The sequence below is a fragment of the Populus trichocarpa genome, chromosome 6 (assembly GCF_000002775.5).
Source record: "Populus trichocarpa isolate Nisqually-1 chromosome 6, P.trichocarpa_v4.1, whole genome shotgun sequence".
In the NCBI taxonomy this organism is placed as follows: Eukaryota; Viridiplantae; Streptophyta; class Magnoliopsida; order Malpighiales; family Salicaceae; genus Populus; species Populus trichocarpa.
The window spans coordinates 23699700-23727667 of record NC_037290.2 but is presented as its reverse complement, the minus strand read 5'-3'; the positions used below and the strand labels follow the sequence as shown (position 1 = coordinate 23727667).

At 36.2% G+C, this 27968-nt stretch overlaps 3 protein-coding genes across 3 annotated transcripts; all 3 read right to left on the bottom strand.

Moving 5' to 3' along the window:
• Positions 1 to 16: 16 nt before the first annotated feature.
• LOC7470727 (signal peptidase complex subunit 3B) lies at positions 17 to 3656 on the bottom strand. Its single transcript, XM_002308552.4, has 6 exons — positions 3295 to 3656; positions 3150 to 3197; positions 1466 to 1528; positions 937 to 990; positions 596 to 682; positions 17 to 491 (listed from the first exon to the last, which is right to left on the bottom strand). The coding sequence occupies exons 1-6, from the start codon at positions 3418 to 3420 to the stop codon at positions 360 to 362; spliced, it is 510 nt and encodes a 169-aa protein (XP_002308588.1). The 5' UTR covers positions 3421 to 3656; the 3' UTR covers positions 17 to 359.
• A 1298-nt stretch (positions 3657 to 4954) lies between these two features.
• LOC7470726 (uncharacterized) lies at positions 4955 to 19877 on the bottom strand. Its single transcript, XM_024602821.2, has 22 exons — positions 18810 to 19877; positions 17414 to 17529; positions 16127 to 16335; positions 15023 to 15142; positions 13388 to 13516; positions 13182 to 13307; positions 12390 to 12445; positions 12209 to 12308; positions 12004 to 12121; positions 11494 to 11703; positions 10829 to 11162; positions 9645 to 9738; positions 9113 to 9221; positions 8464 to 8735; positions 8170 to 8297; positions 7803 to 8037; positions 7276 to 7464; positions 6856 to 7145; positions 6106 to 6322; positions 5767 to 6009; positions 5513 to 5601; positions 4955 to 5404 (listed from the first exon to the last, which is right to left on the bottom strand). Exons 1-22 carry the CDS (start codon positions 19652 to 19654, stop codon positions 5257 to 5259), a joined length of 4377 nt encoding a protein of 1458 aa, XP_024458589.1. The 5' UTR covers positions 19655 to 19877; the 3' UTR covers positions 4955 to 5256.
• Positions 19878 to 21845: 1968 nt separating this feature from the next.
• Positions 21846 to 27366, bottom strand: LOC7462282 (RNA polymerase sigma factor sigC). Its single transcript, XM_002308550.4, has 7 exons — positions 27011 to 27366; positions 26396 to 26556; positions 25705 to 26274; positions 25388 to 25618; positions 23140 to 23280; positions 22843 to 23043; positions 21846 to 22599 (listed from the first exon to the last, which is right to left on the bottom strand). The coding sequence occupies exons 1-7, from the start codon at positions 27102 to 27104 to the stop codon at positions 22318 to 22320; spliced, it is 1680 nt and encodes a 559-aa protein (XP_002308586.1). The 5' UTR covers positions 27105 to 27366; the 3' UTR covers positions 21846 to 22317.
• Positions 27367 to 27968: the final 602 nt, after the last annotated feature.

Below are 27968 nucleotides of genomic sequence, written 5' to 3'. Positions count from 1 at the left end.
CTGGTTGTTCAACTCGTTTGATCAATTAGAAATGTTAGCATGCATTCCATTTCAGCAATGCGTTCACAGGTCTCTACATTCTTTAAACAAAATTATTGATTGGCGATCTCTCTACAGCTCACAGAGATTATGGGGTTTTACGGCGCACTTAATAGACAAGTGGAGAAGGAAACACCCAAAACCAAAGACAGAATCCAACAAGACCAAAATATAAACCCAAGTGCTCAAATTTCTCTGTCGTCCCCATTCCCACCTCGGTCATGAAACTTTTTCCCCGTCTGTTGTTTTCTTAATTTAGCTGACCTTTATCATCCCATATAATGGCTAAAGTTAAAGCAAAAACATACACCAAAGATGCCCTATCCTCGCCTATGCTCCTCAGGTAAGCGGAATCCAGACAAGACTAGTTTGTCAGCAAACATCTTGCCAGTCTTAGGCATGACATGCCAGTGCAACGTTAGATTGAATTCTTTACCGCGAAGATTGCTTCCCTGCACAAGAAAAACTAATGTTTAGTTCTGAAACATAGCAGTAGCAGCACATGAGGTGGCTCGTGGGTGTGAAATGAAAAGAAATCACTCCATGCAGATGGTACCTGATCAACAAAACGGTACTTGTTCTTGGTCTGGATCCAAAACTTTGCATGCTCTTTGGCAGGTATAATAGCGTCCCAAAGAGACACCTATCACAAGACATTCAAAAACATTTAAGTAGTGAACATAGTCTTATGCAGTAGACCCTGACATTTGAGGACATTAAATACAGATGCCTCAAGAGGCTTGTGTAGTGCCTGTACGTGTAACAGGGAAAATGGAAAGGGAAACTGATTCAGCTCCAAGCACGCCTCGTAAATTTTTAAAAATTAAAGTTCAACGTGTGAAAGATGAGAACCAAAATGGAAAAGAACATACTTCTAATTTCAAGCACCTAGAGTACCTGGTTCAATGAATTCTGGGGAGTTTCATACTCAGCCGCTACAAATATGAAAAGCTGCAATAAATGACAAGTTCATTATTATTAAATGTTTGAATTGGCTATTATGTGATCATTATATACTTGAATAAGCATTGAACAATACCAATACATTTAGGCGCCCCATCAATTCAAAATCCCTGGTGGACAAGACCAAGGCATAAAAAAGATTTGTTTTTTAATTATAAACAAGTCAGTTTAAAATTCAAGTCATTCATCCCAGCAATGTCCCAACTATGTAACATAAGAAGTTTTACATTGGATTTCCAAATTGTCATAGGGCATCCAAAACACAATTTGTCAGAACATGGAAACTATAATAGAGAGCGATTGGTTCAGTAAATGAAATGTACTCGCTACTCGGATTACACTCATGAAACAACCAGATGGCTTGCCTTGGCATGAGGGTTAAATATTTACAGCTCTGAAATGAAAAGACTATAACACCTATCACTGAGGAAAAACAAATATACTCCTACTTCAAATTTCGTACCTGCTTTGTGTTCCATGTAAACAGTGACTGTAAATCAGCTGTTATATTCATGGTCAGGCTGACCTGCATTAAATGATGGGCAGTTCAATCAGTGTCGAATTATTGCTAGCTTATCAAGTAGTCCAGAATAAAGTGCCTGCATCTACACTAATGCATAAAAAATGGAAGATGGTTTGACATCATACATTATCTTAAAATAGTTAAGATGAACGGGGAAGAAAGAAATATCAACATTATCAAGCAGGCCTGTCTTCTGGAAGAAGAAATTCCACCATCTTGCAAACTTACAAGCATCACTCTATAAGAAGTTATTTCAATCAAAATTCCTTCCATCTTAAAAACATGCATAGCCACAGAAAAGCCAAGAAGCTGATCGCATATTAACTCAGTGGTTAATAGGTACAAGGTCATCACTTCCCCTAGTGTATGTTTTTGGCACTTATTCAACCAATAACTAAAATTCTAGCATGATGAAAGTAGTGATCAACTTTTGATATGAATTTCTTGAAGCAGAAAAAAGACGGAATTGTAATAGGCCAAATCCAATATATAAGCTGAAAAGTTAAAAGATGTAACACTGATTACAGAAGTTCAGTTCTAATATCATTTTAACCTAAACGTTCATGTATCAAGTTGTAAACTACTTCAATTTTGTATTGAATGATTTTTACTACTATCAGAATTTTCTGCAAAATTTAGCATATTATGATCAATTTCAGCAAAGTAGATAGTACATACATGAAATATTTCCGAGATATGACTTTTGACCAATGATGAGACTGATTTGGCAATTTCCTCCATGGGATTTTATAGTCAAGAAGGAGAATTTACCCCAAATATTGAATCTCTCTCTCTCTCACACACACACACAGGAGAAAAAATGCAGGTTGAAAGCAGGATGTCCATAAAGGAAACACAAAGGATAACCAAAAAAAAATGTCTGTGGGGTGTTTGGGACACCCGTGAAGTTAACATCAAAAGCCTTTGGGACTAAGTTCCTCAACAACAAAGATTCATGGCCAGGTCATCTTATGAGCTGAAAACAATTTTATTTTTTTAGATTTAGCAATTACAATGTTCTTGAATGTCAACAATTGTGAGAGGCAAAATCAAGTCTAAACCAGCATGCGGGAGAGACCAAATTGTTCTACTCAATTTTTGAAATCTCTACCTAAGTGAATCTTTTAACATTAGGGTTTTCAGAAAGTGAAAACCAAGACAGTATCTTTAGTCATTGGAATCAGTCAGACATACTAAAACCTGAGCACACTAACAAACAGAAGATCAAACCAATAAGGAGAATGCAAACCTCTAAGAACAATACTTATAACATTAACCAAAAAATAAATAAATACACTTGAGCTACATATCATAGAAATACTAAAAACCCAATTCAACAAATAAATAAAAACAAATTTTAAACTTTAATAAAAAAAAAAATCCATTCAACCCAGAATTTGAAACCTGCTCATAAACAAATTTATCCACCTTTTAAAAATCCACGTAGCTTTTTATATTTAGCAACAGTAACTCTTTTTTAATAAAAGATTCCACTTAAAAATTTAAATAATAATAATAATAATAATAAAAAGCACAAATTATTATTAATCCCATCAATTTATTTTTTATACAGTTCAAACTCTTAAAAAAACAAAATAATAAAGGTAAAGAAAGAATCAATTACCTCATCATTTCCGGGTGGCTTCTTTTGAAACCCATTGAATTTCACTATCTACAAAACCCCAAATAGAAAGGGAAAAAAAAACATGATTTCAAAGTTGGAATTAGATCCACCAAACAACAATAAATCAACAAAAGAAGAAAGAAACCTGGATTTCGGCAGAAGGAGAAGGAAAATTGAAGTTGTCGGAGAAAGAAGCGATGGCACACATTAACGCCAGTATAGTGAGGGCGAACGTTAGCAACACGTTCGCTCTGTATACGAACGAATGCATTGTTTCGATGTCGTTTATACAAGAAGAATCTTATTATTTTGACACAAGTAGTAGTAGTGCTATTGCTATATTTCCTTCTTCCTCTTCTCTTCTATTCTGTTGAATTGAACTGATTTCTCAGTGTGTTTGCGGTTTTTGGTCTGAAATCAAGGAGGCGTTTTGTTTTTTTGAAAGAAGAAGAAGAAACAGGGTGAGTTGGGTGTTTTGGTGCATTTGATTGGCTAGTGCACGTCTCCTATGCAGAGGCCTCTTTGCTTACATGGCAATTTTAGGCAAGCATCATTTATCTGGGCTAATTACAGTATCATCCCTGTACCATGCTACTTTGATTGATTGAGCCCCTATATTGTTTATTTGATGTATTGAGTCCCTTTACTATCTATTATATCTGCAAGGGCCCTCCATTTATATCCATTTGAGACGTCAAGTCTAGGTAAGAGCTAGTGTCAAATTTGTTAATTAATGGATGGAAACTTACAAAATTTAATTGTGGAAGGTCAATTTTGATTTTTTTAAAATTAAGATATCAATTTTCAAATTACTAGATGTTACGAGATATTACGAATCTTAAAATTAACAATCATAATCCTAAAATTTATGAACCAGCCTCCAGCTTGCATATTGTTAGAGTTTTTATTAGACAAGCTGGGCAATTCACTCTTTCGCAAGGTCATGTTGAAATATATTCCCCTCAACCATCTCAATACAAAATTAATTTTAAAACACATTTTTAAACGACAAATCTAAACTACATCTCCCGAACCCATTGATGGAACTATATAATTTATATATATATTAATTTCTTATTATAGGAGATTCCATTTGCTGGTATTGTTGATCGAAATTTTCTCCCTACTCACTGCTCTCTCTTCTTAATATAATCTTTCTATTATAATTTTCTTCTATTATATTTTTTAGCTTTTAAATTTAAAGGAAAAAATTCATTTATATTAATCGTTCAGATCTTATGATGGGATAGAAATGAAAGTTACAAAAATTTTAAAAGCACAACACTGAAAATAAAATATTCATATGAAAAGATTCTAGACATCTCTTTACGACCGAAGTACAACAAATTGCTGCGCGTAGCATTTAAAATTATAATAATAGTTACTTTTTAGAATGATTTTTATTTAGAAATATATTAAAATAATATTTTTAAAAACATCAGCCTATCAAAATCATAAAATAAATAATTTAAAACAAAAAATTAATAATTTTTTTTTAAAAGCACGTCAAAAGAAGAAGTAAAGAGGATCCGATGATGAGTTAGAAATGGAAAGTACCGAGATTTTTAAAGCAGAATACTTGGAAAAAAATATTCATATAAAACGATCCGGAACACGTACGTACCTTCTGCACCTCCTATGAAGGCAGGAAATTTTGCCTATTGGCTACCCTGAGGACAAACAAAAACGGAATTTCATCCGTCGGGTTAATTTTTGGCCCTCTCCCCTTTAACCATTTCGAGTTCTGGTTATTTTCTATCCTGAAGACAACACGAGCATAGCTTTTCCATCACATTAAGCTAAGCTTGTGAGAAATCTGATAGAGCTTTATGGTATTAGAGATCAGCACATATACAAACTGAATATAATAACGAAAGGGTATTACCCCTTCATATTTACATTGAACTCTACAGGGCAAAATGACGAGAGAATGCAACTACAATTCCAAAATAAATTACGAGTGTTCACACTATTTATATATTTTTTTTCTTTCTATTTTCTATTCCTACATCTGTGTCAGCCATTTGCCTAGTGCTCTCAAAAAGCATACAAAAGGAGAAGAAAAGGAACCTTCATTGTCAATGTGGAATATGTCTTTGACATATTATCATGACTGCCAGAATAGCTCAAAATCGTTACTATACAGTGAGCGGTCTTGAATCTCCAGATTTGCAACGTGCCAATTTATAAGTTGAGACTGTAAGATTTTACACACAACCAGTCCAGCTGGAAAAATCCACCATTCACTTTCATCCCTGCACACAACCGCCACAGAGGGATCAGTGTGGAACCGTGATATCAGTCCTCTCTCACTCCAACTTGCCAATTAACTAAATTTTCTGGAAGCTATAGAATCAACTTACATGCTAATACTCCATGTCTGAAAGGGGAACTTCTTACTCGAAGATGATTGACTGTTATAGTGAATATATCCACAAATAAAAGCAACCACCTGGCAGAAAATCAAAGTAAAGGTTAAGGGATTTATTCCTTTCACAGAAGATGAAAAACAAAGCACATGTTCGGCAACTGAATAACTAGCAGCAAACATTATGTTGGGTTGCTCATATGATGAAAGAATGAAAGTCTGACCAACTTGATATATATGGCAACTTACAACATTAATCAAGGATGTAACAATCCACAAAGCATAGATACGTGCAAGGCCTGCAGAGCGCCTAGGTCCATGACTGAATAAAGCATTGATTCCCGCAGGAAAGGGCATAAGAATGCCAAGAGGTAAAATAAACAAAACCAGAAAGACACCCGCCAATGAAATTGAATACAGCTGGAGTAAAGTAAGCAACACTAAGCTAAAATCTCCTAAAAGAAGAGTAGAGATGACCAAACCAACAAGATCCTGCAAGAAGACAAGAACGAGCATAGATGAATTTGAATTGCTGGTAAAATTAACAAGATAATGAATACGTACAGAACTCATTGATACAAAAGCTACCTGATGGCCAACAGGTTTAGTGTTATGAACTATGAATGAGATGAGGTAAAATAAATCCCTCTTCTCTTCCAGCATTCTTAAGCTGTTAGTATCTATAATCCCCCCATAAATCCTTTTCCGCCGCATGTAGTTGTCCCTGTTTCTGTGGGCTTGGGATACAAACACCTCTTCTCTCCAATGACCAGATGGATTTTCTTGGTTTGTGTTCTTCACGAGGCTGGAAAAAACCAAGTCAAATGACATTCAAAATTAAACGCATGGATATAACCATACAGAAATAACTATAAATATGTGCACCTTACAGCTATTTTCTCTAGAATCTGCTGAAAGCTCACCATAAAGGTCAAAGTGTTATTTAATTGACATGTACTAGTATAGAAAACCACAAGGTATATGTCATACAACCTCATACTCCATGCATGTTCTTTACTGCCCCTGCAATGAATGCATGTCTAAATTTTCTACTACCATATACTCTAATCTGCTTGTCATAACACACAAATTGGTTTATAGCTTTTTTATGGCAAACTTGAAAAATTGCAATATAGTCACCATTTCACCACTTCCACACTTGCAATGATTCAGAATAAGGACAGCCCACCACAATATTATACACCTTGATTGACACAAATTTCCATACTGAACACAGACTAGTTGGCTCCTAATATTGACAGGTTATCGGGATAAAAAATCAGGAGGCTAATCAGATAAATGGAAATTATACCCCAATAAAACATAATAAACCATTACCGTGAGTCTTCTTCAATTTGTTTTGCACCATCAATGCCTTCAACAGATGTATGTTCACTTTCTTCTTCAACAGCATGAACCAAAAGTCCATACTGGCAATGACCAGAAGTAGTAGCCTGAAACCACGCAAGATCAACATGCACTCCATGGTTTCTCAAAGCTGGATTAGCATGCGTTTCAAGCCATCTAAGGACAGGTCGAAAAGTTACTATTAGCCGCCCACGACAAACCAAGCGCAGTTGTGCATTCAAACCAGCAGCTATTCGATACCAAGTGGTAGAAGGGACCATCTGCAAGCCATAAGGTAAAAGGTAAATCAATTTTGAGCTACAAATTGCAACGTGTTGATTAAGCTCCCTAACCTTAAAAGTGTAAATGACAAACTTGTTAGCATTGAGTTCTTGGAAGCAGATGCCAAACCTGGCTCATGAGGCTGGTAAGAATATTGTCACTTTGAATTGAGAAAGGAGCCATGTAACTTCCATCACCTCCAAAAAGTATAGACATTGGAAATCTTTGATGTAGGCGAGCAGGAATATCAGTTCTCTTCTCATCTCCACCAAGGTAGAAATCCAAGTATCCGAGCATTAAATCAGAGGTTGCAGCTACCTAGAGAACAAAGACCATATTTGAGCCAAATATTTATGATTCTTTTACACAAGGTCTTAGGCTTTTGAAGGAACATAAAACATGTTTTAAATCCTGAAAAAAAAAGTTTCAAATTGATACACAACAATAAAACATATCACCCTCTCCATTCACTTAAAATAATATTCAAACAAAAATGTACAATAACAATAAATGGCTAAACTTTTAATGTATGTGCAACAAAATTTGAAACTAATAGAACCAAAAGTAAGCCACATGGCATGCACGTTTTGAAGGGAAAAGGAATAGAAAAAATGGGAGGTGTGAATGGGCAAAAGAAAATCACCACACAAACAAACCTTAAGCCCTTCATAGAGAGCCCGTGAACGGCAAGAGCGCAAGCAAGCATGGTCATACTCCGATCGAACAAACTCTCGCAGTCTTTGCAGTTTAATTCTCCGTCTCCATTGCTGCCATGACCATGCAAGGGGGTATGCAAGAACAGACACTAAAATGTAAATTGCACCTTCCCACCATTGATAAGCAGCTATACCATTAATCTCATCCACAAATGTATTGAATGCACCCTCATATCTGATAGACCATCATAAATAAGGTGAAAACATAGCTTTGCAATGATAATTGATATCAAAACCCCAAAGTTTGGCAGAAGAACTGAGCCAACTGAGCCATTCCTGTAAAAAAACAGTATGAGAATTAACTTACACAATCTCTTTTATTTGCTCAGGAGGGGTATGGGGAAGATGCCAAGGCTCACTGAAAGTATTACGGCCCATAAAATACATTCTGTGCACATGACTCTGAGACTCCTCAGCTCTATTTGTTTCCAAAACCTGAAAAGTGATACGCAACTTGTCAATCTATACATAAACTAGTGAAGCCCTCCCTTCAAATTCTTCTATATAAAGATCAAGGGAAGGGAGATATCCAAGGCCTAAGCTGGGTTCTAAATACAACTTTTAAATGAACAGAAATTAACATGCTGAGACATGGAGAAACCTCATTTAATGACTCTAGGAAGGGAAAAGAATGATCTATCTGAGAGCCATGTTGAGTGGGAGCTGGACCAGGTAATTCATCCACCCCAACAAATTTCATCCGAGCAACGCTGAGCACCAGCGCTAAGAGGATGAGGAGACCCAAAAGAAGAAGACAAAACAGCCATGGCCCACCAAACGTGTAAATCAACTCTTCTAGGGCTGTATAACAATGTGGCATGTGAAATCTCTCCGAAACACATTTGTAAGGACATGGAGTTTCAGCAATACCACCTGGTAAAGCGGACAAAGTGAGGATTTGCACTGTTTAGCATTATGAACACAAGTATAATGCATGTGCCTGCAAATGCATGGTGTCTTCCAGCATTGTGTGTGAAATCATGCATGCCCGAACCTCTGCAACCCCTCCCTCCAAATTATTTGTCCATCTCAAGAAAATTCAACTTTAGCATACGTTTGTTGCTTTGACATAGAATAAAAAAGTTTGTGCGGTCTAGTATCTCCTTTGCATATAAAGATGAATTTAGGAGATGGTAAAATTTCAGAGATTAAATTTTACTATGAAATTATACAAGTTTCAGGCAGCCAGCCACCCCAGTATGTCGTTTTAGATCAGGCAAAATGCTTAAGAACTCCCAACTTTAAAATACCTCGAACAGCAATATAAGCAGCACGACGAGGAAGATCATCAGCAGGGCACGAATGACAAAGCACTCTACTAGATCCAGTTACATTCTTATATGTGCCAACTGGACATTCCTGAAGAAGTACAGAAAAAAAAGGAGGAGAAAATGAAGACTGGAGAATACAGCTTTAAAGTAGTTAATAATTGTTTTAAACGAGATGTCTGAAACTATCACCAAAAGGATTATCATATCAGAACACCCTAAAAACCTAATACCATTTGTCATGAAATTGATACCTTATTTCTGATTAGATGATTGCATGGTGCATTTATATGGTCTAAAACAATTCACCTTCAATTTTTTTACCTTGCTACAAATGCAACCGACATTGAACATCACATTATTTTCTCAAATACGATTATATTCAATGATAGCAAGATTATAATTCCTAACACCCACGCATATACTCTCAACATAAGACATGCCACTTGCAGTAATTAACTCAAGAAGAGACATGCGCAGATGAAATCACAAAGTCAAGAAATCATGACACTACCTCACAAAATATTCCATACAGCCCCTTTGGGCAAGCTTTTCCCGTCACTGTTCCGTTTTCCCCAGCATGACCATCATCTCTTCCCAATCCTCCCCTGCAATGAAGAGTGAAACCCAATCAGATCAAGAATGCACATCTCAGAGCCAACAGTTAAAATTAACATCAGTAGTTCAACGTAGATTATACATTCACAATGCTCAAGGTGCAGAGGGCAGACTGCATTTAGTAAAGGATTCAGTCCCTCCAAGAACTCAAAACAAAAGATAAAAATCTGTTTGTGATGGGCTGAAGGGAAGGTGAATATGTATGCTATTTGTGATCTTTGGGAAGAGTCAAGAAAAAGCATATGGTAAAGATAACCTAATACTTGCTCACACAGCAATTTATAGCTTCCATTCGGTTAATGCCTGAAATATAATATTAACAGAAACATTAACGAGCAATGTTTTAGGAGGATCATACAAGCTTTCTCGGTAATGAGTTCAGCATATGACATGGAAGCTCTATTTGTCATCCTTGCCTAGTTTATGCCAGTGCGTGCAGAAGCCCCACTATATCTTCCTATAAGTTTATGTGAGTGTGCAGATTCCGTATGCAGATTCCCCACTATATATTCATATAATCAATGAGCAATATAGTCCCTTACCACATTGGCTGGTGTCTTTAGCTATGTTGAGACAGCAGGTGGACAGCACCCACTCAATTACACAGCCAGTCACTCAACATCTCGTATCAAGTAGCTCATATTAAATATCTTAAATTCATAATTATTGTTTATTTGACCATTCAATAACCAAACTATTCAGCATCCTTGTTAGTCTTTAAATTCCTGTGGTTTCAGACACTGAATCCTTCTCCTTAACATTTGTCTTTCCTTCAAAATGGCTTCTAAACTTCATTAAAATTCATAATAAATAGCTTTTGAGACTAGACTAAACTAAACCATAATTCTCAAGTTATTTTTTTCCAACAGCCTCTTGAAAACTTAATATTAAGAACAAATTAATTTTGAACATCAGGCAAATCTAATGATCAAAATATAGAATCAATTAAATAATCAATATTATCTGATAAATTTTCACTGTGTTTTCCAATATTTCTTGGAAAAAGAAAACCTTGTGGATCAGAATTATCTGGCACCACCAGAAAATGCAGTGTCTAAATAGATCATATAGAATACAAACCAAGTGTGGATGCTTCCATTCACACGAGCAATGGGCTGGTACATGTCCCCAGTTGGAATGTCTGACCAATGGAAGTGAACTCTTCCACCACCACCTCCACCGCCCCCCTTTGGACTACCATATCCCCCAACACTTGAAAGTACAGCATGCTCCCCAAGATCTAGTGTATGCAAGAACAGAAGAATAGTTCCTCCAGAACCACCGCCAGGACCTCCAGCAGTACCTTTCATGACAACCAGTTGGTCTCTAGTGATTCCTTTAAAACTTTCACCATCAACTCTGACTGAACCTTCAACAGACAAACTTGACAAAGGATGCTCCAATGAACCCATTACTGACCAGACAGGTAGACCAAATGAATGAGTGAATCGGTTTTTGAAGGTAAAATAGCAAAGGAACACAAACACAACCAAGTTCCCTAAAATGCAAATGGGCAACTTAACTATGTTAAAAGTTGCAAACTTGAATGCACAAATATTATTATTTTTAATATATCCAGGAAAGAGGTGATCCAAATATCACTCTGTTGAGAGAGATCCCTTACCATATTTCATGCAGAAGGTGACCATTTTCGAATGACACGGATAAAAGATAATACATCATATGTATGTCAAAACAAAGCTGAAAGTTATTAGCTGATAAATTGATCCAAAGCACAAGCTTACCTATAATGCCACCACCTGCAGTAGAACCAGAAGAGTTTTCCTGTCCACTTCCACTACCAAGTTCACAAGGTAGCTCTGCATCACCATATGAAACACCACCATCAACACAATTATCATTGTAACATGCAGACCCACCTTTGCCACCATGGCCGCCACCACTGCCAATCCCATTGCTTAAACCATTACCTCTACCCACACCACCAGTGCAGCCTGCATGAGTACAATGTTATCAGCAATTCTGTCTAAATATGATTCTTCAATGTGAACACAAACTTATCTTATCTTTATTCAAACACAACAAATGAACTCAAGAGTCTTCTCACACTATCCAAAATGCAGCTTAAAAGAATGTGGGCATACATGTCTGTGCGAGGGTATTCAATAAATCTATTGTGTGCAGGGAAAGGTGGAACAAGGAAGGATGGGGAGGGATGAGATTCCATGTAAACTGAAATAGGTAGACAAATGTCCATTAAAAAATATTGTACAAAGAAAAAAAGAGAGTATTACCCATGCCAGATGCACTTATTGTTCCAGAAGATGGAACAGATATTGCTCTTGCCTGATTAAAATGGACAACAGATCCTTCTATAAGTCCCTCAACTGTAATATCCTCCACTCGGCATATCTGAAATATATGGGAAAAAAAGTTAGATAAGCTGGAATAAGTAAATTCCAAACCTTATAACATGCACAACTTCTATTCAAGGATCACCTGAAGGGTAAAAGAAAGAGATGAGTTCACATTGCAATCTTCAGGAGGATGAAAAAGTTCTGCAGGGCACTCCTCAAGTTGGCAATGGAGCCTTGGCGTACTACAGAAGTAAAACCACAAAACTCTGTAAGTTCAAACATAAACCAGAGAGAGAAAAAAATCCAACAAAATATGGACTTACATTGCATCACTTGTTGCATTCTCCACAGGACCACGCAACACAGATCCAGGTGCAACCTTGTGAAAAATTAAAAATGCATAATTAGTCATCAATAATTAGAACACAAACTGGTCATGTCCGCACAAACATTGCACAACAAAGGTTTCCGGGATTAGAACCGGGCTACAACAACATTACTATCAGTAGAACAAAGAAAGAAACAAACAAACAAACAAACAAACTTATTGCCACAATAGCTCTCACAAAAGAAATACTCCATCCCACAGTCCCTCAGAAATATACTTGGCGAGAGCAGAATGTTTTAGGAAGATTGCAATTAATACATTGACACAAACTTTCCAAAGTTAACCCTAGTCCACTTGAATATTCAACTCGAAAGTTCATTTTAGCATACAATAAAGGCTATGGGATATTATTGGAAAACTAAAACAATTTTTGTTGACTTTTAAAAATTGACAAAAATATTGAACATCCAAAAAAAGCATGTGCTATTGAGTAAGAACTAATGAAATTAACTGCACCTAATAAAAATACATCTCATCCCAGCAGCCCTGACTGCTAAAGACAGATGAAACAGTGGAAACACTTTTCAAGTACTGCAAATCAAACCAGTTCAGCAGGCAAAAAATTACTATAAAACTGAGAAAAGAGAACAACCTCAACGTGCTAGAATCACAGTTTTCTTCTAAAAAAAAAACAAAGATACTGAACCACTAAGTAACCAACAAGCAAAGTGAACTTGTAAGCCATCAATACAACTAATTGTTACTGTTATTATAAAACACAGCTTACATGAATACTATAAAAAAGTGATAGAACCAAACGTTGAGCTTCAATCCAATTGCCTGATCCAGACAAATTCAATAGACCTTGACCATGAACCCCCAGATTGGCATTAGAATGTATGACAGATGATTCCTGTTTAACAAAAAAAGGATTAGCATATCATTTGCAAAACACAGCACAAGTAAAATATGCCAGTCACAATGAGAAAGTACCTTAAGAACAACTAGATTGCTAGCCTCAAGCAAAGAAGTCGCAACAGTTACATCTTCACCGCCATCTATGATCATTTTGGAATTCCACATTAAGAACATTTTCACACTCATGCGTAGAGCCCCATAAACCTGATGTGTGAAAACCAAGGATCATGCACATCAAAATCATATTACATACAAGCACAAATAAAAAATGGTATACATAGATATAACAGAATGAAAATCTAAACAAAGCATGGATAGAGTGTGGAATAAGCAGAAACTTAAAATTCTCATTGACACATATATGAAAAAAAAAATACCGTCAGACTAGAAGTGATGATTTTAAAAGCCATAATTATGAAACCATAATTTCACTAGAAATGAAGAAAAAAGCATATTAAAAAAGGTTAGAATAATACTAGAGATGAGTTTCAAGTTTTAGTTTTTATAAAAGATTAACAAATGAGTTCAAAGCCTAAAACGGTACCAAAATGTAGATGTTTCCATGCATAGACAGAGAGTAATATGTGCATAAAAGAGCATACAAAGGCATAATTATGCAAGGCAAGAGCCTGCAAAAGGGGAAAAGAATGACGGGTCAATTACTATAACATGGACAAGTTGAGAAGTGATGAAATCTCCAAGACTGATGTGGTGCTGTAGAAGCAATTTCAGCTCTCAAACAAATTCAACAGAAATCTGAAAGCTATTCTTTTTTAGGCATGGACAAGCTGAGAAGTGATGAAATCTCCAAGATTGGTCCAGTGTTGTAGAAGCAATTTCAGCTCTCAAACAAATTTGACAGAAATTTGAAAGCTATTCTTCTTGAGGCTTTACTACAATATGTTTCTTATTTAGAAAAACTAGTTACTTCAGGTTATGATGAATTTAGGGTTGCTTGGGAGCTTTATGATTTAGAAATTATTTTATTTCCAATTTAGTTTTTGGTATACTAGGGTTCCTGAAGGTCCAATAGACACCACAGCATGTTCTGTACACATTCAATGATGCAATTGAAGATGAGAAGGATAAAAGGAGTTGGGATAAGTATGTAACTTCAAGCTATTGGCAGAAGAATGGAAGCTTTTGTACTGCTTGAACATTTCAAAACTTGCGGTCAAGTTTTTCCCAACAAAGAGAGAATGATGCAAGGGCTATTGAAGATCTCAAACAAATTACCTTTTAATAAAAGCTGTAGAATTTATTTTTCTCAAGTTCTTATTCTATGTTATTTGTTTTTCCCCAGGACATCTAGTTATCGTAATCATTGCGTATTTAGTATTAATTACGAGTTCCATTGTCGGGACTTCACTCCCTAATTGTTATGGTCTAATAGAGATTTTGGGGGAGCATCTATATGAGGAACCATATTTTGTCGTGTGGAATAGAGGGTTTTGTTGACAGAGAATTGAGAATTTATTTCATTTTTTACTTATTCTTTCTATGTTACCCTATATTCTGTCCTTATTTCTTATCTCCTTTCTATTCCTTGTTTCCTATAAGAGAAACCAAAGAAATGCACATACACAATCAATGTATAGTTGTGGGTTTTTCTCAATGCTGGCTGAACAAGTACAGTAGTAAGTGTGGGCTTTTGCTGCATTCATGAATTCATCAATGCATATACACAATCAATGTATAGTTGTGGCTTGCCTTGATTACAGAGTCACTCATTAATAGCTCTTCCGCAAATAATTCAAACTCTGACGAAGCATAATGAGCTAGCCCAAAGCTTAGGACTCCACTGCATAACAGACTTATTTGTCCTTGGACCTACATATTCACCAGGATTAGCTTAAAATGCAATTATATCAACAAAAAAATTACTTAGCATCTTATCAAAAATCCAAATGCAAAAGATTGTGGCAAAAAAAGATAAGGATAACTAAGATAACAGAAGAGTGCAACAAGAGATATATCCTCTCCTTTGAGAATTGATGCCTTAAACCCACTCTCTCAAAATTCTAAGGTGGGCCAAAGAAAAAATAAAAAAAGCCTCACCTAGAGCTCCAACAGATCCAAGAGCCAGTGCAAACTATCTTATATAGACACGAAGAATGAAATATAAAAAAAGCTTCACCTAGAGCTCCAACAGATCCTACAGCGAGTGCAAGCTATCTTATATAGACAGATATACAAGAATACAATAGACATATAAACCATGGAAACGAGCCTCTCAATGTGGGAATTCCTGTAACTTTCCAGTTACACCATTGTTCTAAGCTTTTCATCATTCTCATCAAGTACAATTTTAAGAATTTTCAGAATAGTTGTGCCTGAATGATGTTACAAAGCTGAAAACTGACAAACAATGGGACAAATGGACCAAAAACGTTTGCTGAAGTATATGATATATGCATGTTTACATGTTATGCAGGAATTGGTTATATGTCTGGGCCTGTATGCATGCACATATAGTTTTTAGTAAGAATTCATCTTTTCTGCCTATCATCATATGCATGGGACACAAAGTATTGCACATTCTAAAACCAGCACTTCAGATACTTCCTATTTCTGCCCTCTATTCTTTTCCTTTAAATGTGATCACCAACCACCCTAAAAAATAAAATTTCTTAATCTTTGCAATTTCAGATCATTCATGTTTCTGCACTTAATATTGTTCCCATTTCTGCACTCTATTCATTTCCATTAAATGACACCAACAACCCCTTCAAAAAAAAATGGTCCTAATCTTTTCCCAAGGCTAACAAATTTTCACACATATAGAAGCTAAAAAGTAACTCGAATTTCAACAACCTGAACACGACTCCAGAGCAATGGAACAGTAGCCCTGGCATGATTTCGAACATAAACATTTGTCCAGAGAGGCTGATAAGGAAACTCCAAAATAAGTGTATCTGTATCTGTTGACATATTGTGATTGCTCACAGTAAGGCTCCGGGCAACAGCATCATATAAAGTTCCAGCACCACCTGCATTTTCTGGACAACCGAAACTATTCCCTCCTACAAACATAACAACAAAGCACAAAGTTTCAGTATTTGCCAATTGAGAAGTACAATTGAATTGAACCATAATAAGACAAGCTCTCCAAACAATTCACATTGTCACACTTTTTAAAGTCATCTGATACACAGCTAGTAATCACACCCCAATAATTATATCCAAACAAAAATGAGTTCAAAATAGAAATTTTGAATTATAGGAAAAGCGTTTTGCAAAATTTTTGGAACAACAAAAGTATAAGGCCAGGAGAGAAACAATATAATAAACCCAGTACCATGTTCCATCCTCTCACATTCATATAGTGACTACATTTGGCTGACATGAACAAGAGAAAGACAAACAGAGAGAGAGAGAGATACAATGGATCTAGTGAATGATTTCTCAAACCAAAAGGCTTATAACTGGACAAGACAAAGACTTCAAGAAAGCAATTGGGCCGTGAACGGAAAAATACAAGTGTTGTTTAGAATATACACATTGAAAAGCAGATGATAAGAGGTGACCAAGATGAGGAACAATGAACAACATCGTCGAAGGTAACAAAGACATACAATGACAAAGAGAGCAACATGTTCTGTGCTTCAGATTAACGTGTGCAACACAGAACAATCAACATAATTGTCCAGCATCTACAACAGTGAATGAGATACTGTGTGGTATATTAAGACATTTATGAGGAATATTTTGTCCAGGATGTACTATTTTTCCTTTTCTAATTATGCCAGAATACTCAAGTCCATTGCTGTTTCAAGGCATCACTTTCCTTGATTGATAACATATATAAATGAAAAGAAAAAAAAACCCAAATGCAGATTCCTACCTCCAAGACCACCTTAAAGGAACTTTTGACATAATTCCCATAATAGAAAACGAAAAATGCAAATGCTATGAGCATGAATGAATGTTCAAACTACCTTTTAGTTAAACTTGAAGATTTCAGTCTCTGATAGGAAAGCACCCACTCAAGACATCAACAAGTAATGGCAACTAAAACCAGGAATTACTATTCGGACAAGTTTGTTCACAAGATTTCACCATAAAAATCTACCCGTGACAAGGAAGTATGATGGGTCTCACCATGCACAAAAATTTGAGGGTCGTCATGCCTACTGAAAATGTCAACTGAAACTCTTCCACCACCGCCACCAGCAAAACCATTGCCTCCACAAGCGCTTATCCTGCCACCTCCAGTCCTGCTCTTCAAATAGAGATAAATCATAGAGACATTAAAACCCAATGGTGATACCATGACTGCAGAAAATGCAAGTTGAGAAAGACATGGTCAACATTGTAACTGCAGCTGAGTCTACCATAAATACATGGATAATATGATATTAAATAAGTCAACCTCTCAAACTTACTCCCCATGCATGCATGGATGCTCACACACATGCAGATATTCTTTTAAGTTACAAGGCATTCATGAATAAACAGACACATAAAGATGCAAAGCATATATGTACATTTGATGGCCTTGGTTATCAAATCCTTGTATAGTTAACTCCGTCTCCACCAGCACATAAATTGTAACTGCATTTGACATGCAGGAATTTAGAGTCTCGTTCTCCATAGAAACATCATAACTAAAGGCAGGTATGGATAAGTAAACTATCCAACTATCCATGCCATCCAATGCATAAGCCACAAATATACAGGCAATTGATTGAGATAGCACAAAACAGCATCCACTACTTTGCTAAAAATCACTTCAGAATCAAGTAAGCAGGGCCACAGAATAGCTAAAAACTGAAAGTCAGTAGACCAAGCAAGGCCACTATATGATAAACATTCACTTATATCCGGCCTGGATAATACAGTAAACAAACATAACCAAATGGAGAGGCGGTCACTGAATTCTTTCAAGTAATCGATAAAGAAAGGACATCTATGAAAGGAAATCAGCAGATCTTCCCTTCATTTAACACAAAATGTTTAATTAAAGCAATATGTGAGGTCTATTTTATGGTAAAAATGGCTATTGATTCACATTTACCCTTCGGAGCTGATGCTACATCTTATATTGCATAAATGAGTAGGATAACTATAACCTTAAAACACTCTTGATTTTTCCATAAAAAGGCTAATGTTAAACTCCATTATCTTCATTACAACTTACTTTCCACAAAACTCTTTCACCAGCCGTCCATCAGCTGTCCATTAAACAATCTCCATTAATTCTTTCCAACTTCTTAAGCCATTAAACCCTAATCTCCTCGGCAACCAAAACTAAATAATTTCAAATTAAGAACTCTACATTATTGCACAAGGCTTTTCTAACAACCTTTTCATTAATCAATCTTTTCATTTATTGTTTTCCAGGATTTAAATCCATAAAACTCCAACTCCTCCAGCCACCAAAATTTCCCAATTACCCAATTAAAAACCCTATATCATCCCAAAATAAAACAGAATCTTAACAATAAATCTAACACAAAATAAAGTAATGAATGCAGTTGGTAAGCAAGTAAATTACATTTTATAAGCCTTCAAAAGTATGCTCCCACCCGAACCACCACCTCCCTTGACACCCCCATAACCACCATCAGCCAATATAGCTCCATCCACAGCCAAATACTCCTTCACTTTCATTTTCACTCTCCCACCTCCTGCCCCTCCATAATCCACTTCCTTACTCGTACTCCCTCCTTTACTCCCATAACTCCAAGGATCCTGCAAACTTGACCAAGAATACGCATCTCCTCCCCAAATATCCTCCGGCAACTTCTCTTTATCCACCAAACAACATGCCCCTCTCCCTCCATGCCCTCCGCCCGCCCCTTCTAAGCCCTGTGGTGTTCCACTCGTTTGCGGGGGAGGATCTCCAGCTAATCCCGTCGTATTCACAACCGAACCATTAAAAAAACTAGCGTTATTCGCCACAAGCTCAAAAGTCCCAGTCACAATAGACGAATTGACTGATAAATTGAAATTCCCTGAGACATTTATCGTTATTGAACATCCAAAATTAGGGCAATGAAACCTCACACCAGGATGGATATTAAAATCTCCTTTCCCTTCTATGTACACGTCACGAGTGAGGTTCACATCAGCAACTATTTGACATACAGTATCAATCGAACCGATGCCTCCGAGATCGTCAGTGCAAGATGCCGACGGTGGATGCGGCGGCGGTGGAGGTGGTGCTGGTGGCGAGTAGTCTTGGTGGAAGAGGAGATTGGAATCGAAATCAATTACCGAAAAGGAACCCGATTCCGAATCCGAATCCGAACCCGAACAGAGAACTCTAAGGTTTGTGGTTAGGGTTATTATTGTAATTAAAATGGGTATAAAGGTGAAAATGAACTGAAACCGAGCCATTCACTGGTCGTGAAAGACATTAGAATTAGAAATTAGGAGTTGAATGTAAATGGAAACATTGGATTGTGGAATTCAATATCATCATGACAAAGAAAGCGATGAAATTTCTTCCTTTTTTTATAGACGATTGAAAACCCTAGAAATGGATTCTCTGCAAGTGGAAAGGTTTTTGGAGAGAGAGAGGGAGAGAGGAAATGACAGTACACAGCGGACAGGATGCGAAGAGAGAGAAAGATAGAGAAGAGGGGCGCTTTATTGGGTGTGGTTAGATGTACGATAAAATCAACCTCATGTTGGAATTGTGTCGAGTTTTTATTGATTGAAATTGTGATGGTTTTCCGTCGGTGTTGGCTGATTAGTGATTTGACCAATGGGACATGCTATGTAGACTATTTTGATGAGATTGAGTGCGTGCGAATTTTTTGGTTTAGTGGATTCCACGCGTATGAAAGAGCGTCTGACGTGCTTGAAATTTTGATCTGGTAGAGAAAAAGGAGTGCGTGTAAGGGTTTAAGGCCCTTTGCGATCAAATTCGTTGCTTTGGGATTTGAGGTTTGTTTTCACACGCGGTTATGAAACAAAGGAGCGTAAAATGTAGTGCCCAAAACCAGTAAAATGAGTTGAATTCGTTAAGGCAATATTAAAAAATAAGGGAAAAAATTAAAAATTAAAAATGTAAATTCAATATTACTCATTAAGGTGTTGTTTGTTTTCATAAAATATAAAATATTTTTATATTTTACTATGATTGTTTCTTATAAAATATTTTGCAAGAAAATTATTTTATATAAAATAATATACAGTTAATATTTAAATTTATTTTATTTACTATAAAACATTTCCAACTCGTAAAATTTAAATTTACAATATTATTCAATTATATTAATAATTATCTTTATCTCACTATCGTCATTATCTCCTTCTTCACCGTCACCTTTTCTTTTATCACTATTAGGATCATTTTATCATTATTATCTTTTTTATTTTTTTATTATTATCATCACGACTATCATATCACAACTGTCACGACTACAACCACCTCATAATTATTGACATCAACTCATCATTACTATTATCATCATCATTATCTTACGGCAATCTTTTTCTTCACCATCATTATTATATCATCGTAATCACCATTATTATCTTGGCATAACCATAATTATTAAAAAATATTTTGTATGGAAAATACTTTTTGGCTAAACATTTAAAAATATTATACAAGAAAGTAATTTACATGTAAAATCCATCTATAAAATATTCATGCAAAACAAACGAACCCTAGGACAATAATTTAAAAGAGAAAAAAATGGGTTGGGGTTTAGCATATGGACTCGGCCAGTATGTACATCAAACAGTAATTGAGACCTCATTTTACTTTCTCTTTCCATATGATAATTGTTATTGCAATAATATTTATAAGTCACACATCTTGAATTTATCGGGAGCACTTGGAAATGTGAATCAACTTATATTTTTAAAAAGTTAATTTTTTTATTAAAATTAATTTTTATATATATTTTAAATCATACACTAATTTAAAAAATATTTTTTAAAAAATAAAAAAAATATTATTTTAGCATAAAAAATATTTTAAAAAATAATTGTAATTAAACTTTCAAACAGCATCGATGATGCAATTCACCTTATTCCCACCACATGTTTTCATAAAACTAACCTTTAATTAGCTTCTATGATTTCCATAATTACATTTAAAGCAGGTAACCCAACAAAAAAAAATTAGGGTTCTTTGTATCTTAACCCTATTTCAGCCAATTTTATACATTTTTATGCTTGTTGATGTTTTCATTATGCTTCTGCCAGCATCACCATGCAGTAACGACCATGAAAACAATTCAAAGCTATGCCCTCCCCGGCATCGTCCCACACAGAAAGAAAGAGTGCTGATGAAAGCAAGCGATCGCAATTCAACAATGGATTGAAAAATCATTTAGAAACTTTACTTGAAAAACGAGTAGAATTAAATCAGTAAAGACTATAAAATCAAATTCAAAACTCCACTCGAAAATAAATAGGAATAACTCAACAGTAAATTAAAAAATAACCCGAAAACTCTGCTAAAAAACGAACAAAACCAAATCAGCAATAACCATAAAGTCATCTCGAACTATGTTTGAAAACAAGTGACGTGAAAGTGGTGTTGAATTTCTGGATATAATGGCCGTCCAAGTGATGTTGAATTTGTCGTGTACTTCATAGAAAATAAATTGATAGCTCTCCTACACTGCCCCAGCCAGGCAACCATCCCAACATTTCACAGCACATGGTACTAAAATTCGGAGCTCAAGTATAGCTCCGAGAGGAACTGTATAAACTGTTTGTGGCTTCGAGAAGGACTATAAATATACATGTATCAGTCACTATCCCCCTCCCAAGAAATTGAGCGTAAAAGAATGAAATATGGAACATGTATAATGTAGTTCTTCCTGTCTGGTAGAAGTAAGAGATTTACTGCAAGGTGGAGCCGGTGTGGCTGGTGAGTTAATTAGAAGATTTGTAACGGAATAATGTGGAGTCTCGGGAGACTCAAACTCAGTCAGGCAGCTTTCCATGTATCTTCGAATCTCTTCGAGATAGCAATGCCATCAGTGCGTCGAGGGCAGGTCAACTGGCCTATTTTGCATGGAGCAGTAAAGACGAGACTACAAAATCATATAACGACTTAGATTTCTGCGGATTCCTTCATCCCTTAGTTTTATCATGATTTTTTTCTCAATCTTCCTCACACGCTCTTTGCTCACACGGAATAGCCTCCCGATCTCTGCAAGTGATTTGGGTTGATTGTCCTTGAACCCGTATCTCAGAACCATCACTTGCTTCTCTCTTGAATCCAAACCTCTCAAGAGATCATAGATTTCTTCTCTCATGTGCTGCCTCATGACAGCCTCTTCAGGATTCTGAATTGACATATCAGGGATAAATTCCTGCGTCATGAAACAAACATCATCTTGGAGTCAAAGAGGAGGTCTCAATAAATTGAAACAAGTATTGACAATTAATATGCAGGGGTGCCTCAAATGGTTTTCATATCAAGCTTTTACACTCAAATGAATAGGAATACCCCTTCTGCACCAACCCAAAATGTTATCAAGAACTCCTATCATTACAGCATCCCCCGATGCAAGATATCGATATGAACAGGATACACGCAAGCAAGATAGCCTTACCGAATATTTAGCATAGTGACCTTCTCCTATTTTCTGATCAAGTGAAGCCACGACTCTGAGACATTTCTGAGCTGATTCAATTTTAGCCAAAGATAGACCTGTGAATTTAGCAACCTCCCAGTCATCCGGGTATCTGCCATGGCTGTTGCTGAGGGCTTTTCGAGCTTTTTGTATCTTGTTTATTGACCGGCTTAATGCATACTAGAAAAACAATGAGCAAGAAACCAGTTATCAGATGAAACTCCAGATTTCACTAGTACGATTCCGTTTCTCAGATACATAAAAGAAATAACATACAGGAATTTGGATCCCTCTAGCATGCCGCTCAACAATCTTTAACATAGATTTCCTTATCCAATACTGGACATAGGTTGAGAATCTGTACCCCCTTGTGGGATCAAACCTTTCTGCACCTTGTAAGAGACCCAAATTTCCAGCCTGAAAATTGGAACTTGAAATTTTTTAGCAGAGCAAACTAAAGGCAAGAGTATGTTTACAGACACATCTTCAAGTAATTATTTTTTTTGTCTTCTTCCTACTAAATACTTGACCATGTTTATTTTTATTTTATTTGATAAAATGAGATGCAATATATTAATAGAAAAATGAGCCAATTGCTGTTATGGAAGCCAGGTAACAAATAAGCCTAAAGGCAACACAAAAATAATGAACACAAAGGAAGGCAACCAAGTCAAATATGGTCAGCCAAAAACAAGCCTAAGAGATCTAGAATTAATCAGCAGAAAATCAGCACAGAACATTCAGCAGAAAATCATAGTTCCAAGCAGCAGCATTCCAATCTCAAAACTCGAGTAAGAGATGTCAACAACAAGCCTTGTATAAAATAAACCTTTTCAAAAAAAATAAATTAGCACCGAGGCTAATTGACTATCCAAAGGGCGTCAAACTATTAACTGGATTGGATGTTGAATTAGCAAAATGCAGCCATCAATGAAATAAGCAAAATGCAAGGCGAAATGAAATAAGCATAGTGAAGCAACCCAAAATCATCAGCAGCATGGAGAGAGACCACCAGAAATATTAGAGCAGCAGCACAGTCAACACGGACCACCAGAAATCTGCAGCAATGTCATAGCACCCTTTCCTACCTCAGCAAATTCATAACCTCACTGAAGCACACTACAAGCAAAAATCCTAGAAAATAGTAATAATCACATCTCGCAGAACCAAAGATATATCAGACTGAAAGTACCAACAACAGCTACTAAAGATAGCAGCAAACCATATTGCAGACACATGTGATCGTCTGAATTCAGCAAGAGTCTTACAGGGACAGCAGCATGGGATGCTCAGGATTTGTGGGATAAAACTAACAACAAAATCATCCTTCCTAGAAGAATCTGATTTCGCACACTGACATGGAAAGCAGAACTATGCCGCATGAGGATTAAACCACCAAAATTACCAAATGAATACATATTTTCTAGCAACGGAAGATCAATTCCATAACACAAGCTTTTGATGTAGAATCATCAACACAGTCAGATTTGGTTTCGCGCAAACAAAAACCTGAGACTACAAATCATAAATCCAAGAAGAAACCTCCCTATGTTTTCAAGAATTCCTTAAACCTCTTACACTCTAAATAAGGAAAGTAGCTTCTAGGTTTTCAAAAAAAGAAACACGAATTAAGCCTTCCTGAGCCTCTGTTCCAACTTTCTCCGTAGAATAATTTATTGAACCTTCTACATTATACGATCAGGATCATCACGCCATGACAAACCACACGAGATCCCAGGCCTTAAGCAAATAGCTTTCAAGATTCTAAGAAGGATCACCATCAAGTGTGTTACTATCAAGATCGGAAAAAAAACTGTCTGATTGACCTTCCAGTAGCATCACGAATGGCAAAATCCTTTATTATTATTTGTATTTCGAAGAAACTCCAGTGAAGCATCTACTGCAGTGTGATAACAGGCTGCACCTTGAGATTTTTGCACTAGAAGTGATGGTTGGAATTAAGGTTGTTCTACATAAAGTAACCAACTTGGCAATTGAACCGACAATGAAATGAAAATAATCAAAAATATAAGCGGCCACACATTTTGGCAACCCAAACTAACATATGAGGTTCAAGAGTGGTTATCCTTATTAGAACTTCTGGAAAGGGCAGATAGAAGATAAAGATGGTAGGTATCAAAATATTGTTATCACCATAGTTTACTTTTTCAATGGAAACAAACAAAGAACCTAGCCATAGCTTTAAACTAAAATGTCATCTCTTTGGCTAGATCGTGTAGCTATTATATAGTCAAAGGTTCAGTCATTCTGTATGAGGAGGAGCTGATTTCCTTGTCAAAAATCGAAGTCTTCAGTTTTACTTCCATATAAAGCCATTGTCTCTCTTATATTTCATGATCTAAATAAAACTAAAGAGTTATCAGGAAAAAAAGAAATGAATTTTTTTCATTCAAATTATCTAGAAGATGTTCTAGTTCAGAACCCAGAATATATAAGCTGCTATTCTTTTTAATGCACGATGCTACACGATTCATGAAGAAAGATCGAGATAAAGTTGACAAACCTGAATTAAATCTTCCATGGCTATTCCCATTCCCCTGTAGTTTCTTGCAATGTATAAAACTAAGGAGTGAGTGTTCTTTATGAGCTCATCTCGACAGTACCAACCAAATTGCAATTGCTGCTGCAGCACCTTTTTGTCAAGTCCAGTTGCTTCAGCCCAGCAACTTAAACTGACTACTTGTCCGGTTTCTTCCTCTAAAGTTGTTCTGATTCTCTCCAAGTCTGAAGCCACCTGAAACACTATAGCATGAAATGGAAATGCTAATCTTTAAAAAAGGCAAAAGAAAACTGAGCATATGTTATGGAAGTTCGCACAACCTTGACTCCCCTTGTCATTTTTGCCTCATTTCTTGCTATCAAGGATCGTCTACTACTAGAGCTTGATGTTCTTTTCACAAAGGTAGGCTTCGGAAGATTATTTTGGACAGTCTTTGAAGGCAGAGACAAAGAAGTAGTTTTTTTTCCGTTGTCTGAGGCAGCTCTTTCTCTTCTAAATTTTCTTTCTTCCTTTTTCCCAGTGCGAACAACAGTTTTGCCTGTGAGATCACCTAACATGCCATCTGTTTTACTCTCTCCTGTATTCTCTGTAGGAACAGCAGACAAGTCCAAAACATTGGAAGTTTGAAGGGTCCTTGACAGACAGGCATTGAAAAATTCTAGAGCGCCAAGTCTTCCTAATTGCAGCAAAATGTCCCTTTCCAACTTCAGTGCATCCAAGTCAGCAACCAGCTTCTCTAAAGTATCAAGATTGTCCAACAAAAAGCTAATACGCGATGTCATTCGCTCTCTCAAGCGTGTATGTGAGGTAGAAATTTCCTCTTCAACAGACACTTTATCATTACCCATCATGTTATTTATGCTAACATGAGACGTCTTGTCCACATTCATCTGTGAGATTGAAGATCTTGCTCGTCAGAAATCAAATAGCTAAGAACGCTACGAAAATAATATGAAAACAAATCTGAAATATTAAGTAATCCTCAACTTGATGAATGTCTAAAACACAAACCTTCAGTCTTTCCATTTGCAAGCAATCATTTTCCACGTTTTGTGCTGCAGATGAACAAGCAAAAGACTTGAAAGAATGTTTGTTGAGAATATCACCCTCTTCGGAAACAACAGACAAAAAAGACAGCCTTGCCTGGTTGACAGAAGCCTCCATGCCTCTAGCTGCACCATATTAAATCAAGATTCACTAACATGAATCAAGCATGAAAACTAAGAAAGTAATGATTGTTGGTGGACATAGGTAGCCAACAATCAATCAATGAAAAAGCAAAATAAATCAAACATTTTTCACTAAATTGGAATCCTAACATAAAATTGTAATCTCAGCAGCCCAAAATCAATATCCTACATTTGCATAAAACTATCATTACTCAGGACATGAACTAGTGAAGCCTCAGCAACCAAGTAGACCAAAAAACTGTTCAAGTTCAAATGATAACATTGCAACAACATTTTCAATAAGAGCTATTAGCATGGTACAAAAAGCCAATCTCACATGAAAATTCACATCATTACCAGGGCTATTTAGCTGGCTACATGATTACATGCAATTGAATTCTATACTGAATTGGCTTTAAGACACAGTGAAAGAGGACAGTGAAGCTAATGAACTCACCAGAAAAGGATGAGAACATGGACGTAGAATTGGTGGCAGAGTGAGACTGCATAGGAGAACCCCACTTAGGAGTTAGCCTAAAACCCACACCCATTTTGGTAGAGAAATATCTGAGTCCATCAAGTCCTTGTGGACTTATCAGAACTTAAGGATGGTAGCAGGAAGGAGAGGAGAGAATTCGTGTACAGAATTGGACACAAGTCATGTTGTCATTTCTCCACCACCGGTTCTTGATCCTCCAAAATGTGTCACGAAGTGGAAAAGGTGTCTAAAAATCTGTTAGACGTTGCAGTTATTGACTATTCTGTCAGCCCACCTAAAAATATATGTAGTTTGGATTTGGGTTCGATTTATGTGGGCAGTGACAAGTTCTGTCAGCAAAAACTCTTATACATGGATTTTGAAATAAGCCCAGGACTGAACCCACAGCTCTTCACGACTTCACAGTCACATGTTCGGCCCGGTGTTGTCAAAAAGTAATTTACGAGTGCTACCACCCAAAACCGCGCTTAAAGGAGCTTTTCTCAACGCCGTGATATTATTTCTAGCTATATTTTCCAAATTTTGAAGTATAGACAAAAAGAAAATTTACCTTAAAAAACACGATTTAGAGTACGTTTGACATGACTTGTAAAAAATAGTTTATGACTTTTGAGTTATAATTTCAGTTGTTTTCAAAAAAGAAGTATGTTTTCTTGAACTAACGTGGAAGAAGCCCAAGTAAAATATATATATATATAGGTATAGGTATCCAGCTAGCAAACAATACAACAGTGAATGCCATTTTTACAAAGCTATTTTTACAGTGGATGAACAGTAAAAATAGGTCTAGATGAACTGTGAATACCCATGTTGTTTTAGTTTCTTTTTTTTTTAATTGTTAATCTAATAAAAATATTATTTTAAAAATAGGTCTAGATAAGTTAGAGCATTCGCAGAGAGGGTTTTTTTTTGCCCA

Coding starts and splice junctions, on each gene's coding strand:
- LOC7462282 (XM_002308550.4), bottom strand. CDS start 27,104: ATGGGTGTGGGTTTTAGGCTAACTCCTAAGTGGGGTTCTCCTATGCAG. Junction 26,557..27,010: donor CATGTTCTCATCCTTTTCTG/GTGAGTTCATTA, acceptor AATATGGTGCAG/CTAGAGGCATGGAGGCTTCT. Junction 23,044..23,139: donor CTAGAGGGATCCAAATTCCT/GTATGTTATTTC, acceptor TTGTTTTTCTAG/TATGCATTAAGCCGGTCAAT.
- LOC7470726 (XM_024602821.2), bottom strand. CDS start 19,654: ATGGCTCGGTTTCAGTTCATTTTCACCTTTATACCCATTTTAATTACA. Junction 9,222..9,644: donor TGTATGGAATATTTTGTGAG/GTAGTGTCATGA, acceptor GTACTTCTTCAG/GAATGTCCAGTTGGCACATA. Junction 8,298..8,463: donor TCCTAGAGTCATTAAATGAG/GTTTCTCCATGT, acceptor ATCACTTTTCAG/GTTTTGGAAACAAATAGAGC.
- LOC7470727 (XM_002308552.4), bottom strand. CDS start 3,420: ATGCATTCGTTCGTATACAGAGCGAACGTGTTGCTAACGTTCGCCCTC. Junction 3,198..3,294: donor CTCCTTCTGCCGAAATCCAG/GTTTCTTTCTTC, acceptor GGGGTTTTGTAG/ATAGTGAAATTCAATGGGTT. Junction 683..936: donor CCCAGAATTCATTGAACCAG/GTACTCTAGGTG, acceptor GTCTTGTGATAG/GTGTCTCTTTGGGACGCTAT.